Source organism: Aplidium turbinatum, chromosome 8 (genome assembly GCF_918807975.1).
Source record: "Aplidium turbinatum chromosome 8, kaAplTurb1.1, whole genome shotgun sequence".
Classification (NCBI taxonomy): Eukaryota; Metazoa; Chordata; class Ascidiacea; order Aplousobranchia; family Polyclinidae; genus Aplidium; species Aplidium turbinatum.
The window spans coordinates 21,616,115-21,632,454 of NC_137479.1; the positions used below are offsets into that span (position 1 = coordinate 21,616,115).

Below are 16,340 nucleotides of genomic sequence, written 5' to 3' on the forward strand. Positions count from 1 at the left end.
GCAGTTTCCGCAATCATTTTAAAATTTTCTCCCTGAAAAGATCGAGAGAAAAAATAGCTCAAAACCGAAGTCCGCTGATCACAGTTTCCGCAAACATTTTTCCCCAGTTTCCGCTAACCCTAACCATAGAGTAATCTATGCTCTAACCCTTCTTGATTGCAGTTTCCGCAAAATTTTTTCCGCAGTTTCCGTTAACCCTTACCCTAATTCTAACCATAGAGCAATCTATGCTCTAACCCTCGCTGATCGCAGTTTCCGCAAACATTTTTCCGCTGTTTCCGCAAACATTTTTCCATAGTTTCCGCTAACCTTTACCCTAACCATAGAGTAATCTATACTCTAACCTTCGCTGATCGCAGTTTCTGCAAACATTTTTCCGCAGTTTCCGCTAACCGCAGTTTCCGCTTACCCCAACTCTAACCATAGAGTACTCTATGCTCTAACCCCCGCTGATCGCAGTTTTCGCAAACATTTTTCCGCAGTTTTGCAGTTTCCGCTAACCGCAGTTTCCGCTAACCTTAACCCTCGAGTTTGTTTCAAATTGTTTGGGGAAACTCCGATCTTTGGCTTTGTGCTATTAAACTGCGATCAGCGACTTCGGCTTTTTTTAATTTTTTCTCTCGATCTTTTCAGGGTACGAACTGACTGTACGAATGGTTCAAAGTACGAACTAGGTTGCACCCGATTTAAGTAACCTAATTAATCCTTGTGAGGACACGTACGTCATATGTGTCTAAAATTGTTTGAGTTGATTTTTTTTAAATTATGTTATATTTCTTTGTAATAAGACAAGTTAAACTCGCTAAATTTGCAAGTTAAACCCGCTAAAGTTGCTTTTGTTTTGTTTTTAAATTTAATTTCACTTATGCTGCCACGAAATTGAAACAGCGACTTCACAAAACTGACAAAACAAATGCCTGTAGTTTACACCTCATGTGATCTGTTTCCCGCCATATAATTTATTTGTGATCATTCTTGTATCACTTGTTCAGTTTGTGCTTTTCAGTCCGGAGTGTCGTTATAGTGCATACGTAGTCAAAGTTATCTTTAACTCTCTACCAAAGCTTTATCACACATAATATTATCTTTGAAAATAGCACCGACTTCTTTACATTCATCACAAGTCAGAAGGTAGTTGAATGGAGTTATCCAGTGTCAGCTCAAGCCAAAAGTAGTGCGTAGAAATCAGAAGTAACAAATGTACGCTGCTTTTAACCTCAAAAGCGGTAGCGTATTAGTTAGACTGGTAGCAAGATCGCTGATCTTTTGTCATATTGTGAGGATATTGGGCTACTTTTAAAGTGGCAGATGTCGGCCTCTGCTCGTTTATACTTCACATTTTGGTAAAACAATAACTAGTCTACATTAATATTTTGTCAAATGCTACACTTCATCCACGGATTTGGTTGCCATTTAATTTTTTTTACACTTATTAGTATTTCAATTTTCTGGTTTTAATTTTAAGATATGCTTCTTGATTTGATTCAGCCTAAGTTAGTTTTTTTTATGATCTCTTAAGATCACCGTGATCCAAATGGATATATTAGATCCAGTGGTAATTAACATCGATGGACGGATATACTGCAAATATAATGCTGAAAATCAACCACAGGTTTTGAACAGAGACGTCACTCAAAATGTTGATTATTGGAATGATGAACCGTCTTGTGAAGCAGACACAAACACAACAGTTTCAATGGAAAAGTAAGGCTGTCTGATTTTTTAAATAAAGCTAACAGAGTTGTCATGTGCTTAGTTATTTTTACAAAACTTCTAGGCCTACCTCCCATGTAGTTTGTATTAATACTGTAGTGCATTATGGCTTGAAATATACAATTATATATATTTGTATCTAGTATACAACATAAACTAATGTAGAAAGTTTAGCATTACATGAGTTATCGTGTCACAGTAGATTACAATCATTAGACGTAAAAAACTGAGAAGTAAATATAACCACAAAAAAGCAGAATTGATACAATCTGATAGAAAACAATTGGTTAAAACTGTGAAATGTAAAAAATTCCAAAATTATTTACTGGTGAAAAATAACAAACAATTGTTCATTACAAGGCACTGGCAATAAATGACAAAAAAACTTTTTTCAATAAGCTGGCTATGTAAGCAGTATCTGTAAACAAATTTAAATTGAAACCATGTTACGACAGTAGCCTTGAGCACTTTTGCAAGGTTGACAAAAGTACCATTTTTTTGTTTTTTTATACCACAAATGGAAAATTGCTACATGGCATACTGTTTCGGCTTCCTCATCAGTCCAGTGTAACCACTGCAACTGATGAGGAAGCCGAAATGGTGTGCCAGTGTCTACAGTTATTTTATAATTGTTTCTGCTGTATTATACCATATCCTGAATAAACACTTACAGGAGCTGGTGTACAAGTATCCGCTTTGGTCAAAAATGCATGATGTCCTAAATTGGAATCAATCAAAATATAGGGTGAAGCAGCAGTTTTTTGTCTTGACTACTTTTTCTTTGCTTTACTGTTGTCTAATCCCAACTGAAGCTCTCACCTAACCCAAGTTACGGAATGACCCGTTTCGATGAGCCCTATTCGGCGATTTTTTGATTGTTTTTTTAAATTATTGGGTGCCGTAGCCTAATTATCATTGCCGTTTTAGGGTTAGGGGGTTGGGGTTAGAGGTTAGGGTTGGAGTTAGAGGGTTAAGAGTTAGGGGGTTAAGGGTTAGGGGGGTTATTTGAACATTTAGTGACGTTAAAACGATGTAAAAGCGGCAATGATAATTAGGCTACGGTACCCAATAATTTTGAAAAAAAAATTTGAAAAATCACCGAAAAGAGCTCTTGCCAAATAGGGCACTCGCCGAATAGTAGCAGACCCCCCAAGTTATGGTTAGAAAATAATGAAGTAAAGGGAATGTATTCATAAACAGCTTTTGTTTGCTTTAATGCTGTTTAGTATTCACACATTTCACCCTGCATGTCTTGATTGATTCCAATTTTTGACATAATTATATTTGTGTCATAGCATTTATGACCAGGGCGGAGACTTGTACACCAGCTCCCACTTATGTTATTTTAGTGCTTTGAGAACATTTCTGTTGATATGATTCCATGTACCAATCAACATCTGAATTTGTTGTTGTAGAACTTTTATCGCTAAGATTTCTATTGTTTTAGGTCAAAGGTATCTTTAAATGTTCCGAGCACACTGTACAAGTACATCATTGGAAGCAAAGGTGATACAAAGAGACGGTTAGAGTATGAAACAAAAACAAAGATTAATATTTCTGGAAGAGGTCAAACTGGGGAAATAATAATCACTGGAGAAAGCTCTGTCGCTGTGGCGTCTGCAAAAAATCGCATTGATCTCATTGTATCATCAAAACGCTGGAAAGAGCCCTTTACCCATTTTGTATCTATACCACTAAACACTGAAAATGTACAACAAGGTCTAAAAAAGTTTGAAGCGGAGGTAATGAAGAATTTTTCATCACATGAAGGGATAGATCAAAGCTTGTTTCAAAATCCTTTAAAACTACATTTAACAATATGTACACTGGTGCTTTTAAATAAAGAGGAGGAAGAGAGAGCAATTAGTCACTTGAAAAATGTGTACGATATTATTGTAAAAGATGTGATGAGTGACACTCCATTGGAAATTGACGTCCATAATTTGGAATACATGAATGATGATCCTGCAGCTGTTGATGTTCTTTACGTGAAGGTAAAGTTTGTCTTTGAAATATTTCAATTATCTTTCTAAATCTATAAAAAGTATGTGGTCTTTAAAGGGATATATACAGGGTGACCCAAAAAAAAACGGGCCCCGCGTACACTTTATGTCATATCTCCTTTATTTCTTCACCGACTGCCCTTATTTTATATGACATGGCAGAATCAACAACCGTAAGTACACCAAGACCCCAGTGGGAGCTGGGACAAAAAATACACTGTTAAATGTTACTACAAAACAAGCTCGTTTAAGAAAACCCAGCACAGTTTCATGCATCAGTTCGAATGTGAAAAGGCTCCATCCAAACGTAGAATTCAGAACTGGGTGAACCACTTCGAGAAGTATGGGACCGTGGAGAACCTCAACGCTGCCAGTGAGAACCGTCCAGGCCACTCGGGACGTCCCAAGAAGCGGACAGCCGAGCTGGTCGAAAGTGTGAGGGAGTCTCTCCAGCAGAGTCCGAAACGCTCTGTGCGTAAACGAAGTCAGTCTCTCGGTATGTCCCGTGAGACTTGCAGGAGAGTGCTGGTGAACGATATCAGGGCTTGCCACCCATACAGAATACAGACGATGCAGACCCTTACAGTCTCAGACAAGAAGCAGAGGAGCGCTATGGCAGTCAAGATGCTCGAGAAGATCGAGAGTCACCAGGTTTCCTTAACCTCCTTTGGACCTCAGATGAAGCCCACTTCCATCTTGACGGAAAGGCAAACTCCAAGACAAATATCTTCTGGGGGTCCTCCTGACCCACTGAAGTAGCCACCAAGCCCCTGCACTCTCCTAAGTGCACAGTGTGGGCTGCAATCTCGGCCAGAGGCATCATCGGACCAATCTTCATCGAAGAATCTGGCGCAGCAGTGACAGTCACCAAGGAGCGGTATGTGGAGGTCCTCAAAACCTTCAAGAGTGAGCTCCAGACCCTCTACGCGTCGCCTCTGAGCAAGTTGTGGTTCCAGCAAGACGGGGCAAGTTCTCACACCTCAAACCTGTCCCGAGATTGGCTGAAAGAGAACTTCGGAGGCTGAGTGATCAGTCCCAAGACTGATTTTGAGTGGGCACCCCTTAGCCCGGACCTAAGCCCCCCAGATTTTTTCCTTTCGGGCTATCTTAAGGACAGAGTGTACGCAGGGAAACCCAGAACCATCATGGAACTCAAGGAAGCCATCAGGGAGGACATGAGAACCATTTCCAAGTCAGTCTGTAAGAACGTCATGGACAACTTCGTGCTGCGCCTCAAGAAATGCACGGAGGTAAATGGAGGCCATCTAAAACACATGCTGTAAAACGGAGAAAAAAGGCCAAAGACCCTAGTGTTTTGATGTGATGTTTTGAACATAATAAACTAGTTATGATATAACCAAAGTTTCATTTCATTCGGACAAAATACTAAGAAACGGGGCCTAATTATAGTTGGGGCCCGTTTTTTTTGGGTCACCCTGTATATTTGTTAAATGCTTTAAAAAATGTTGTGCACTGTATGACAAATTTTCATTGTCCTTAATTCTTTTTTATTTTCATGTAGGGGTAGGCAGTACAGGGTGGATTTTTGGCACTACCTTTGGATTTTGCATAGGACTCTTTTTTAAACAATAATATGATATGACAATGCAGAATCAGCAAAAAAAATTGGAGTTTAGGCGTTTTTGGCGGTTAGCACCACAAAAAACTGAAAATTATATTTTCGAATTGTGAATTTAACAAAAAATCACAATTTTCTGGAATAAATGATTTTCAAATGTAAAATACTGCATAAACTTGTCATTATTTTATGCAAATTGGCTCTGTGAAGATGGAATAATAACTCAAGACTAATTTGGAATTTTATTAGTCAAAGAAAAGTCCAAAAAACAAAAAAAATGGTGAAAAAGCAATAGATATTGAGGCAAAAACACCTACGGTATTGAGTTTAATTTCCAAAATATGAAGTAATGGTATTTGATACCGCCTGCAATACTTGAGGAATTTTGCAGAAATTCTTAATATCAATTTACTCTGTACAAATCGGTTAAAGTTATCTTAGTGGTCAAAACCCAGCAAAAATCAGGTAATAAAACATACAAACGAAAGTCATGAAAGTGTACTCACACTTCACTTCAGAAATTTTTCAATCGTTTTGGAAATAAAACTGTGATTACGCAATGTAAATGTGATATTCCTTTCTTGGGAAACATCCCACTCACCATCAATAATGCATTCAACATGGTTTTAAATTTATTATATCATATTAGTTTTTACTGGATGTTTCCATTTCAAATCGGACCCTTTTTGTACTCTCGTGAGGTGATCCATTGTATATCTGCCATCGATATTTTGCCCCACGTATAAAGCAATAAGGTATTGATGAGGGAGTTTTAGTGAACGGCATCTCATTAAACAATATTCGCTATGCTGATGACACTGTGCTCATAGCGACATCCCCGGATGGTTTACAAACACTAATTAACAAAACTTCAGACATCAGTGCAAAATATGGAATTGAAATTAATGACAAAAAAACAAAATGCATGACTATCTCCAAACAAAGTCCTGAACCCCACTTTGTACTTCACCAGAGAGGCAACACAATTGAACAGGTGTCTTCTTTCAACTATCTTGGTTCTCTCTTAACAGCGGACGCACGATGTAAGAAAGAGATACGAAGAAGAATAGGCCTAGCTAAAGACGCTTTTAATAGACTACGACCTATTCTATTGGATCGCAAGCTTTCTATTCTTCTGAAGGTGCGACTTCTCAAAGTGTTAGTGTGGTCTGTTCTCCAGTACGGTTGTGAAACATGGACCTTCAACACAGAAACTAGGCGTAACATTGAAGCAGCTGAAATGTGGTTTTACAGAAGAATGCTCAAGATTTCATATACTGATCACATCACAAATGCAGAAGTTTTAAACCAGGTACATCAAGATAAGGAACTATTGAACAACATAACTCAAAGGCAACTCAAATTTCTCGGTCACATTATCAGAAAAGAAGATTTCGAAAATCTCTGTCTAAGCGGCCGCCTTCTCGGGAAACGTGCTCGTGGCAGACAAAGAACAACATTTATATCTAATTTCAATACATCAATCAGCCAACCAAGAACACTTTGGGACACTGCGCGACAAAGGGAACACTGGAAAAATTTACGAACTGAGCATCTAGTTCATCAAAGGCCGCATCGGCTATGATACTGTTGATGATGATAAAGCAATATACCATGTATCAAGATTCCCTTCAATCATCAATGTGATATAATAGTTTCCTACTTCCATCATGTTGTCATCTTCAGTACTTTGAGTTGACATAACACAGGATTGTGATGACAAGACCATTGCAGCATCATTGTTTGATAGTCAAGGAAACAGATGCTGGGTCATGTTCTGCAAGAAGAGCACACAAGTTGAGTAATCGTTCCTCGTGTGGGATAGTATTCATTTTGAACAAATCTGGCTGCTGTATGACACCAGCTTTATGGGTGTCCCGATAGAAGGATAACTCCGTTCGTACCTACTATTTTTTCTATTTTGTCAGGATTTGATCTGAGGATTTCATGCAACTCTTCTACACTCGTTGCTGGTCCTATCCATCCTTTACGCAATTCCAAACATTTTTGAGTGTAATTTGCTGGTTTTTTTGCTGTTTCAATTTTTTCTGAAGTTTTCAATTCCAGGAGTTGCTGTTGTTTACCTAGTACCCAGTGCTTCTCCAATCTCCATGTCATTGAGAATCTTGACTATGATATAGAATTTAACCCTTTAATGGGATGGCACAACAGATAAGGCGTTGGCTGTCCAATTATGCAAACCTGGTTCGACTCCCTGCTTCAGCTGGTTGTTGAAAACACCGCTCACCTCTACCTAGGGTGTAATAAATTGGGTGGGCATAATTTCTGCAGGAAAGGCGGCTGAGAAAAAGGAACTGGCCACCCTACTCTCCTTAGTGCCAAAGGCTTAGTACAGTACAATGAGAACCTTATCTTCTCATACCCAACACTTGAATCAAGTATGGGACCACCTTTTAATTACTTTGTTCTTGAAAGTGAGTCATTGAAACACATTGACATCATTTCGGATCCTTTTTGCAATAAACTTCGTATTACGGAACTTCGCAACATGTGCTCTTTTGCCAAATACAGCAAGGTGGCGTTCTGCATCAAGGTTGTGCGATCGCAAGCTGGCAGCCTGGCACGTTCTTCTTTTGAAAGCAAATGCAATTAAGTTGCACGAGGAGGGTCGTCAACCTTATCACTAAAGCCATATTCCTGGCCAGCTTGTCTCCCCAAAACATCAGCAGAATCAACACACATTTTCTGCAATATTGGTTGTGCAATTTCTGCTGTTGGTTTGGTGACTTGAACATGAGGATATTCCATAACATAATCTTTGAGTATGTACATCTTGCCTTTCTTTAATTCGTTGTACAGAAGAGGGAGCATTTGGAGGAGTTCTTCTTGCGTGTTTACCTCAAGAAGATACAAGTAGGCCTATGGTAGTGTGACTGCATGCGTAAAATATTCAATATCATCCTTCACCCCCCCTACCCCCCCAAAATGCCCTTAATGGTTCAAGAAGTCCATTAAATGCATTAACCTCGAAAGCTTCCCCATTTTATACCCTACCATTCTTTTATCTCTTCTAGTGTCTGGGGCTTTGCAATAGGACTGTCCTTTCCTTAACACTTTATCACAAAAAATTGAAGCTTTTTTACCATTTTTTTTGTTTTTTGGACTTTTCTTTGACTAATAAAATTCCAAATTAGTCTTGAGTTATTATTCCATCTTCACAGAGCCAATTTGCATAAAATAGTGACAAGTTCATGCAGTATTTCACATTTGAAAATCATTTATTCCAGAAAATTGTGATTTTTTGTTAAATTCACAATCCGAAAATGCAATTTTCAGTTTTTTGTGGTGCTAACCGCCAAAAACGCCTAAAGTTTAAATTTTTTTGCTGATTCTGCATTGTCATATCATATTATTGTTTAAAAAAGAGTCCTATGCAAAATCTGAATACCTTCATTTTTACTGCCTACCCCTATTTCATGGTGTCCTCATTTTCAGTTACTTTTATGTTGTATATATATTATCACATTTGTGTTTTTTAAAGGTGGATTGTTTGGATGGATCTGATAAGCTGCAGGTTCTTGCCAATAGAATAGCTGAATCCTTTATTCAAGCAGGGTTAGCAGAAAAGCAATATGAGGGTGTAAAGCTTCATTGCACGATTATGAATACAATGTTTCGAAGAGAACAAAGAGACACAAATGACACCAAGAGATATCGAAAAACGAGACAGTCATTTGATGCCAGCCATATTCTCATGGAATACCAAGATTTTGAATTTGGTCGTGCAGTTATAAATGAGTTTCATTTATCTAAACGAAAAACAACATCAACTGATGGATATTATGCTTGCCTGGAAAAGATATTGATTAATTAAAATACTTTTATAAAAAATTAAACTACTTTGTAGCAAAATGGTTAGAATGCTCCGTCAATCTACACAAAAGATAAAGAGCCCAAAGCGTAGATACTGAATTCATTTAATATATACTGATTCAAGCAAACTTTTCGAAAACTAAACTGCCTTTATCTTCAGTGTTATTAAATAGCTGGATGAAGACAGTTTATTGATCAAAACGTTTGAACTACTTTAGTACTTTATCCATTAACATTGTATGTATGCTGTATTTGCATAAAGGAATTCAATTAAGGCATACTTTCATGAAGATGAAGGTTTGCTCTTTATGCATAAAGAAAGTTAATGGACACATGATAGGATTTGAGTTTATTGTGAAGCTATAATTATTGTGTACTTACCTTTCTTTTTAACCAAAAGAATAGGATTTTCATTTCTTGCTTTTTATTGATTATAGTTTGGCAATACGATCACTTTGCTGTAGTGTACGTTGATATCGCAAATGTATTCCTGTCAACTGAGTACGTATAGTTAACTTGACAACTGAGTATATATAAAACTTGATGTTTCATGATTTCAAGAAATTCAAATTTATTTTATACTGTCTTGTAGGTAGGTGTGGGTTAGAAAAGTTGTTTATGAAACACGATACCGTACCGTAATTTTAATTTGGTAGTTAAAACTTAAATCTTCTATAATTTTAAAAGGAAACTGTGATTTCATGGTATCTTATAACCATATTTCATTGAATGATAAAAGTGAATATAAAGTTTGTATGGTGCTGAAACACCAATTTGTGCTATACATCAAGTTTATTATTGACAAATTGCGCTGCAGGAAGGGAAAAAGTTAATTTATTTAACAATCATCATACATGATTAAAATCTTGCTATATCCTATCGATATCAGACTTCAAAACCAATGCTGTGAGCATAGAAATATGGTCCTCATCATTGCGTCACTGCTTCTTTGACATGTGATTAACTGATTGTATGATTTTTAATGCTAGACTGATTACTGCATGGAATGATTTGCCTGATAGAGAAACCACAACTCTAGAAATGGATCTGTGTTTTTAATTTTTGTGCAAAAACATGTTGTACAGCATTACAAAAGCTGTGCTGTGGAAATACGTTGGATTGACGTAAAAGAATATAAAATTCATATGTGATAATACGTAAAATAATAATCTAAAACTGGTAATATTTGTCACTACAGTCAAGGAAATTAGACGCATTATCTAGTAACATAGGCTCTAAGGGAAACTGCTTGTGCTAAAAACAATGTTCGCAGCTGCAACATATAAGCCAAGGATGTGCCATATTGTTCGGGCACCTTCAGGATATGGTTTTCATTTGCATGGGGAGAAGGGGAAGTATGGACAGAGCATTCGCAAAGTAGAAGTTGATAGTCCAGCAGAGCATGCTGGATTAAAAGCTGGTGACATGATAATTTCCGTTAATGGAAGAAATGTGGAAAGTGAATCTCATCAACAGGTGAGGTACACTGAAGTTTTGCATGAAAGTTTAATAACAGCTGCCACTGTTTCATTTGACCCTCTTTATGTTTTATAGCTTGTTTGAAATTGTAAAACCATGAACATAAAAGAAATATTATAAATGTTCATCATTACACAAGACTTGTAAGATTCAGTGTATTAGATATTCATTCACTATAAGTAGAGTATTGATTTTTTTTAATTCCTTTCCAAAGGGCTTGATTTATAAAACCTTTGCACACATAGAGTCTTGGGTTTAAGTCATGAAAACAATATTGCTTGAAAGCTAGTTCAATATCATGGAAGTCGATCGATGGAAAACTAAACTGAATCGCTTGTTCAATATTATTAAGGTTGTTGCAAGAATAAAAGAGAAGAGCGGAGATACCAAGCTTTTGGTGGTTGACAAAATTGCGGGCAAATATTTCAGAGACAACAATATTGCAGTTACAGAAGACTTGCTGGTAAACGGCATACCAGTGCCGACACAAGAAATTTGTGCGGCGACAACCAAGGTTATAAAATTATCGTTATCACAATGTTGAAGTTTTGTGCTGTACCTTGTTCTCGATATTGAGTTTTAGCTATTCAATTTAGAGTTTTAAATGTTAATGCAAAACTGGAACTTAACTCAATTCAATATACCTTCTGCTTTTACGTATTTCAACCATTCCTGTCGGAATATAAATCTTTATCGCAACATGTTAGGACTGTTAGGTTATACTAACTACAAATACAAACTTAGTTTCAGATGAAATACGTATAGTAAACGACTTGATTTTATTTGTTGTTATAATCTTGTGTAGGCTCTTTGAAACTGTACTATACTGAAATGCATAGTTTGTAAATTTGAAGTTGTGACGCTTTATGCCCCGCTGATATCATGTGAGTACAACATAATGCTACTGCATTCAATTGCTAAAGTTTGTAAAATTCCGTGTGACGTTTTTTATGCTTGTTCGTATCATATTTCAACTGCTGAAAATTGTTTTCCAGAAAAAATCAGCGGACAGTCTCAGGCCGCGCTTATGCCACTTAGTTCGTGCTCCGGACGGTTATGGTTTCAATCTACACAGCGACAAGACTAAAGTGGGGAGGTATATTCGTTCTGTAGACGATAATGGAGCATCTGCCATTGCTGGTGTCAAAGCTGGGGATCGGATCATCGAAGTAAGAGTCGAAATCGAAAGGCAGCATTCAGTTTAGTTGATTTGAATGACCGCACAAAATACTGACCGACTGCTAACATTTGCAACGTAGCTTCTGCTTCATTTGTTAGCAAATGCTTGTGCATTTTGGAAATTGCCGTCCATTGTGCTGTGGATTAGGTATCCCATTTTTGTATCCCATTTTGTATTCTGCATTTTGTTCTAACAGAAAGCTGAATCCTCTATTTTATTTACTTGTCAATACACAATTGGCTACCGCGCCTTTGTTACGACCGAAAGATTTTTAAATTACCAAGAACTGTTAATGTTTAATAAAAATATCTTGAATTCAGAGATTTATAAGTGTTTCTCAAACTGTGTGCCATAAAACATTCTCAGGTGCATTGAAAACTTTTGGGAAATAAGCTGTTTTGCGTGCGAAATTTGCAAAGCACACTATTGCTTATATTTATATATGACATAGGTGCATTTGTCTTGCCAATGTAGGCAGGGTGATTGTCGCCTTAGTTATTTCCAAGTACAGGCTATCATCATTAGAAAATGTAATCGCAGCAATATCAGATCTGCAATCTTTGGATGAAAAGTTGACGTTGTTAAAAAATTTTTTGAAGGAAATAACATATAGGTTACTCGCTCCTAATGTATCTTAATTAAAATATTCTTCTAAACTTTATGTCTGAACTACAGCTGTTACGCGAAAATTACTTGCCATAGTTTGGTGTAAACAACTCTAGATGAATTATTAATCTGAGGAGCAAAATGGTTGGAACGCCTAGTCAATCTACCCAAAGAATAAAGGGCCTAAAATAAATGTAGATAGCCTACTAAACTCATGTTCAGCAAATGTTTCGGAAATTAAACTTTTTTTTATCAATTTTGCACGAAAGATAAAAAAAAAGTTTAGTTTTTGAAACGTTTGCAGAATTAGCAGTTTAGTATTTACATTTTGGGCTAATTATTTTTTTGAATAGTTAATCTATTCGGTAAATATGAATCAAGTCTTTTCCCAAAATAGTTTGAACGTTTTAGGTATCTGGTTACAAATCTCATTCAATGATCAGTGGAAAAGACATCAAAATATTTGGATCTTTATGGTTCCGTAAAAACACATTTTTCTGCTTTAAAAGAAAGTCAAAAATTAAAAAACTAGAGAGACTTCTCGGAATTTGTGACGAAATGCTGGTATGCAGATTGGCAACGAAAGAACTTGGTTTCAATCTTACTTGTTCCCAAAGCACAACTATTGCTTTAAAAATTGTAGAGGAAATGTTTTTTAAGCAGTTCTGCTTCCGCAATTGCTTTTTATTTTCTTGGTGCGCTGTAAGCTGAAAAAGTTAAAGCAATGCTGGTTCAAGGTTGTACATCTATTGTCGTATATTAGTCTCACATATTTTATGAACCTAGATAAATGGGACCAACATGGAATTTGAGAAGCATTCTAAGTTAGTTTCTGCCATCAAGGAATCTGATGGAAAAGTCGATCTTCTAGTTGTTGACGAAGAGACTGATGCTTTTTTCAAGTCGTGTCAAGTTACTCCAACTCCTCAGCATATTCTGGGACCGCTGCCAACTCCTGCACAAAGTAAGTTCAACCCTGTTTTCTTGAGGTACTTCAGCCAGAATGCCAATTTTAAACTACTAGCATTCGTAAATTGTTAAAAGTAGACCAGTTATTGTCATTTTTTAAATTGATATCTTTACCAACTCACCATTTTAATCGAAAGTTGAGTGTCAACGAAATTTACCATGTAGCCCAGTGGTTCTCAACGGGGGCGGTACCGCCCCCCCGGGGGGCGTTTTGATTTCGCAGGGGGGCGGTATGATTACCTCGGACTAAAGGGGGCGTTTTGATTATTTGGGGGCATTCTGGTTTAACCCATCTACCGCCCAGCGTAACGATTTCGTCAAAGAGCTCGTATCTTCGTGGTAACATTTCCTACCTCATACCTGGTGGAAAAGGGATTCAGCTGTGTTGTTCTGCTACATACCAAACAGCGAAACCCACTTGACATAAGAGGTGATCTTCGAATGTTTCTCACTGGCTTTACACAGGATGTGTAGAAACTGGCACTTTCTAACCAAGGTTCACATTGACTACCAGTATAATAGGCCTATGCTGTTTTCATGCTCGCCAATATATATTTCCTTTTCATCAAATATAGTTACCGGTAGTTATTAGTCTCTAAAACCCTTACAGCCTTTTTCACCCTAAAAGGGTGATCATCAAAAGGTCCTTATTGTATTAGAAATATAATTCTATTGGAATAAGGACCTTCTGATGATCCCCCTTTTAGGGCAAAACAAGCTGTAAGGGTTTTAGAGGCTGGTAACTAGCCTATATTTGATGTAATTCGCTCTGCTTGGCTTTTTGCTTGGCATTGAGCACTTTTTGTAGTATTAATAGTATTTATTGTTTTATATTCGCTGTTCGTAATTAATTGTTTTTGTTGGGGGGGCGGTAAAAATTTGCCAGTTTATGAAGGGGGCTTTGGGCCAAAAAAGGTTGAGAAACACTGATGTAGCCCATCATACTGTAGGCTACATATATATATAAGCACCAAAGTTACTATATTTTAAAATTAAAAACTGATTTCATTTAAAATTTAATTTAATATAGACGTCATACCATTGACCCCAGTCGAAGAAAAGCAACCTTCTGCGCCAGCGTCGACTCCTTCCGCGGACGAGGCCCCTCGATCAAATGGCGTTGACTTGCTCACCATGGACCTGACTGCGTTGAAAGAAAGGTCAAAGTCCAGGAAGAAGCAACCTCCTTCCAACAGTTGGAATCATCGTCACGCGGTGTTTAATAATCTTTAACCAGCTTGCAAACCATGTTATTTTTACATGGTTTCAACGTAGCTAAAACTGGTAACTTTTAGTCCCTTGGACGTCTGTTTGCAAATTACATGGATAAGTGGGTGTATGAATCGATCATTCCATTGCATAGCGATTAACTGTAGAACTAATCACTCGTTGAACGAAACTCGTGCATTATTAATGTCATTTGGCATGCACCTGTATCGTTGGTGTACAAATATCACTGTGTAGAGTAGAGTTTCATTTTTTCATCGGTGTTATGTGCTTTGGTGGTTGCTTCAAACATAGCGCTGTAACGAAAGAGCTTTCCTATCGCGCAATGTGTAGTTTATTAGATTTTTGAACGTTGTGAATAATGTAATCAATCATTGCAGCCGAATTTTACAGCCATTTTGTTTTACATTTGTACAAACGTTAGTGGAATACTTTTACCTTATGTTCGTTCTTGGAAAATCGTCTTGTGAGAGAAATGTTCATAGCCTAGTATTTTTACTATTTGCTTAAAGTACCCTACTCTTATCACAACAGTTCGGACAAACATTTGCTTGAAAATTTACACCCGTGTATCATATTTTTTTCATTGAACAGTTTCTTATCAAATTACGTTAAAAAACGGAAATGTTTAGAAAATGAATTTTCAAGGAAATTATCGCGGTAATTGTATGTCATAGTGTGTGGTATCGCATTTTATGGTGTCTTTAGGACCAGTTTATAAACTTTCGTGCACTGGTATAAAGATTTCGACGAAAATTTGCATATAACTGCCCTTGCACAAAATTTCGACTTATTGCAAAATAATTACTCTTTTAAAGAAATACTCTTGGTGCTGTAAACAAAAGGCAATAGCCTTCCTAGTAGGCCTACTTAGATTTGCAGTATTGTGCATTGATCAAAACCCTGTAATTTCAATGGCTTTCTAATGGACATTTCTGGGATCCATCATGTTTAGTATGATCACGTTCTGAACCGTACCTGAGGCTAAAGTCACTCTCAGTTGAACATGCTAGCAATTTGCAAAAAAATAACTACTCTTAGGACAGTTTTAGATGAAATCAAATAAAGATTATTCCAGGGACCAAAAAAATCATCTGATACTTAATGCTACCATCTAAAGTCGCTCATCTATATTGCAGTCGTGCTTCTGATTTTTCTGGGCACCTCACTGCTGAATCACCATTCGTCAATGTTGCTAACACTCTAGAGTTTACGTCGATGATATTGTGGACCGCTTTTCGTGTGTATCGAGATAATTCCAAGAAAACACTACATTTTTTATGTTCCTCGTGCTGCTGTCTTTAAACATTCCATAATCATAACTGTCTTTGTGACAAACGTTTGGAAAATTCCTCATTCTTTGGAAGACTGGTAGGCTAATAGGATTTGGCAATGTTGTCAAATACACTTTTTTATCTTCAATGCTGTTAACGAAAAAGATTCAATGTCAAGTGTTCTTGAGAACATACTGTACTTTCAATCGATGGCTTCAGCAACGTTGTTATCAATATAATTACTTTCCCAATTTGAATCATGAGAGGTGTTTATACGGTGGTAGATGGGTTCGTATGTTGTGTTATTCGTGTACCGTGTTTTAGTTTGAACGATTTTAATCACTGTGTGAACTTGAAGGTTATGTGTGTGTCAATCATGCGGAATAAACATAACGTAGATTGCTGTTTACAGCGCGGGAATTACCGAGTCTTTCATGGAGCTCAAGCTGCTGTTACTTAATACCGATGGCTTGTAC

General features: G+C 37.1%; 2 protein-coding genes across 3 annotated transcripts; both read left to right on the top strand.

Moving 5' to 3' along the window:
* The first annotated feature begins 1,482 nt into the window (after positions 1–1,482).
* On the top strand, positions 1,483–10,327 carry LOC145775216 (activating signal cointegrator 1 complex subunit 1-like). The gene is made up of 3 exons (XM_082586466.1): positions 1,483–1,704; positions 3,161–3,707; positions 8,798–10,327. The coding sequence occupies exons 1-3, from the start codon at positions 1,535–1,537 to the stop codon at positions 9,128–9,130; spliced, it is 1,050 nt and encodes a 349-aa protein (XP_082442592.1). The 5' UTR covers positions 1,483–1,534; the 3' UTR covers positions 9,131–10,327.
* LOC145775217 (Na(+)/H(+) exchange regulatory cofactor NHE-RF2-like) lies at positions 10,327–16,121 on the top strand. Of its 2 annotated transcripts, none has more exons than XM_082586467.1 (5): positions 10,327–10,605; positions 10,961–11,122; positions 11,604–11,777; positions 13,181–13,358; positions 14,394–16,121. In XM_082586467.1, the coding sequence occupies exons 1-5, from the start codon at positions 10,393–10,395 to the stop codon at positions 14,594–14,596; spliced, it is 930 nt and encodes a 309-aa protein (XP_082442593.1). In that variant the 5' UTR covers positions 10,327–10,392; the 3' UTR covers positions 14,597–16,121. The 2 variants fall into 2 exon arrangements, with proteins under 2 accessions (XP_082442593.1, XP_082442594.1); XM_082586468.1 differs by having other exon boundaries at positions 14,442–16,121.
* The last annotated feature ends 219 nt before the right edge of the window (positions 16,122–16,340 follow it).

What these genes read in the sequence shown, in the direction of transcription:
- LOC145775216 (XM_082586466.1), top strand. Translation starts at nt 1,535, where the DNA reads ATGGATATATTAGATCCAGTGGTAATTAACATCGATGGACGGATATAC. An exon ending in ACAACAGTTTCAATGGAAAA is followed by an intron (nt 1,705 to 3,160) that starts GTAAGGCTGTCT and finishes CTATTGTTTTAG; the next exon opens with GTCAAAGGTATCTTTAAATG. An exon ending in TTGATGTTCTTTACGTGAAG is followed by an intron (nt 3,708 to 8,797) that starts GTAAAGTTTGTC and finishes TGTTTTTTAAAG; the next exon opens with GTGGATTGTTTGGATGGATC.
- LOC145775217 (XM_082586467.1), top strand. Translation starts at nt 10,393, where the DNA reads ATGTTCGCAGCTGCAACATATAAGCCAAGGATGTGCCATATTGTTCGG. An exon ending in AAAGTGAATCTCATCAACAG is followed by an intron (nt 10,606 to 10,960) that starts GTGAGGTACACT and finishes AATATTATTAAG; the next exon opens with GTTGTTGCAAGAATAAAAGA. An exon ending in GCTGCCAACTCCTGCACAAA is followed by an intron (nt 13,359 to 14,393) that starts GTAAGTTCAACC and finishes AATTTAATATAG; the next exon opens with ACGTCATACCATTGACCCCA.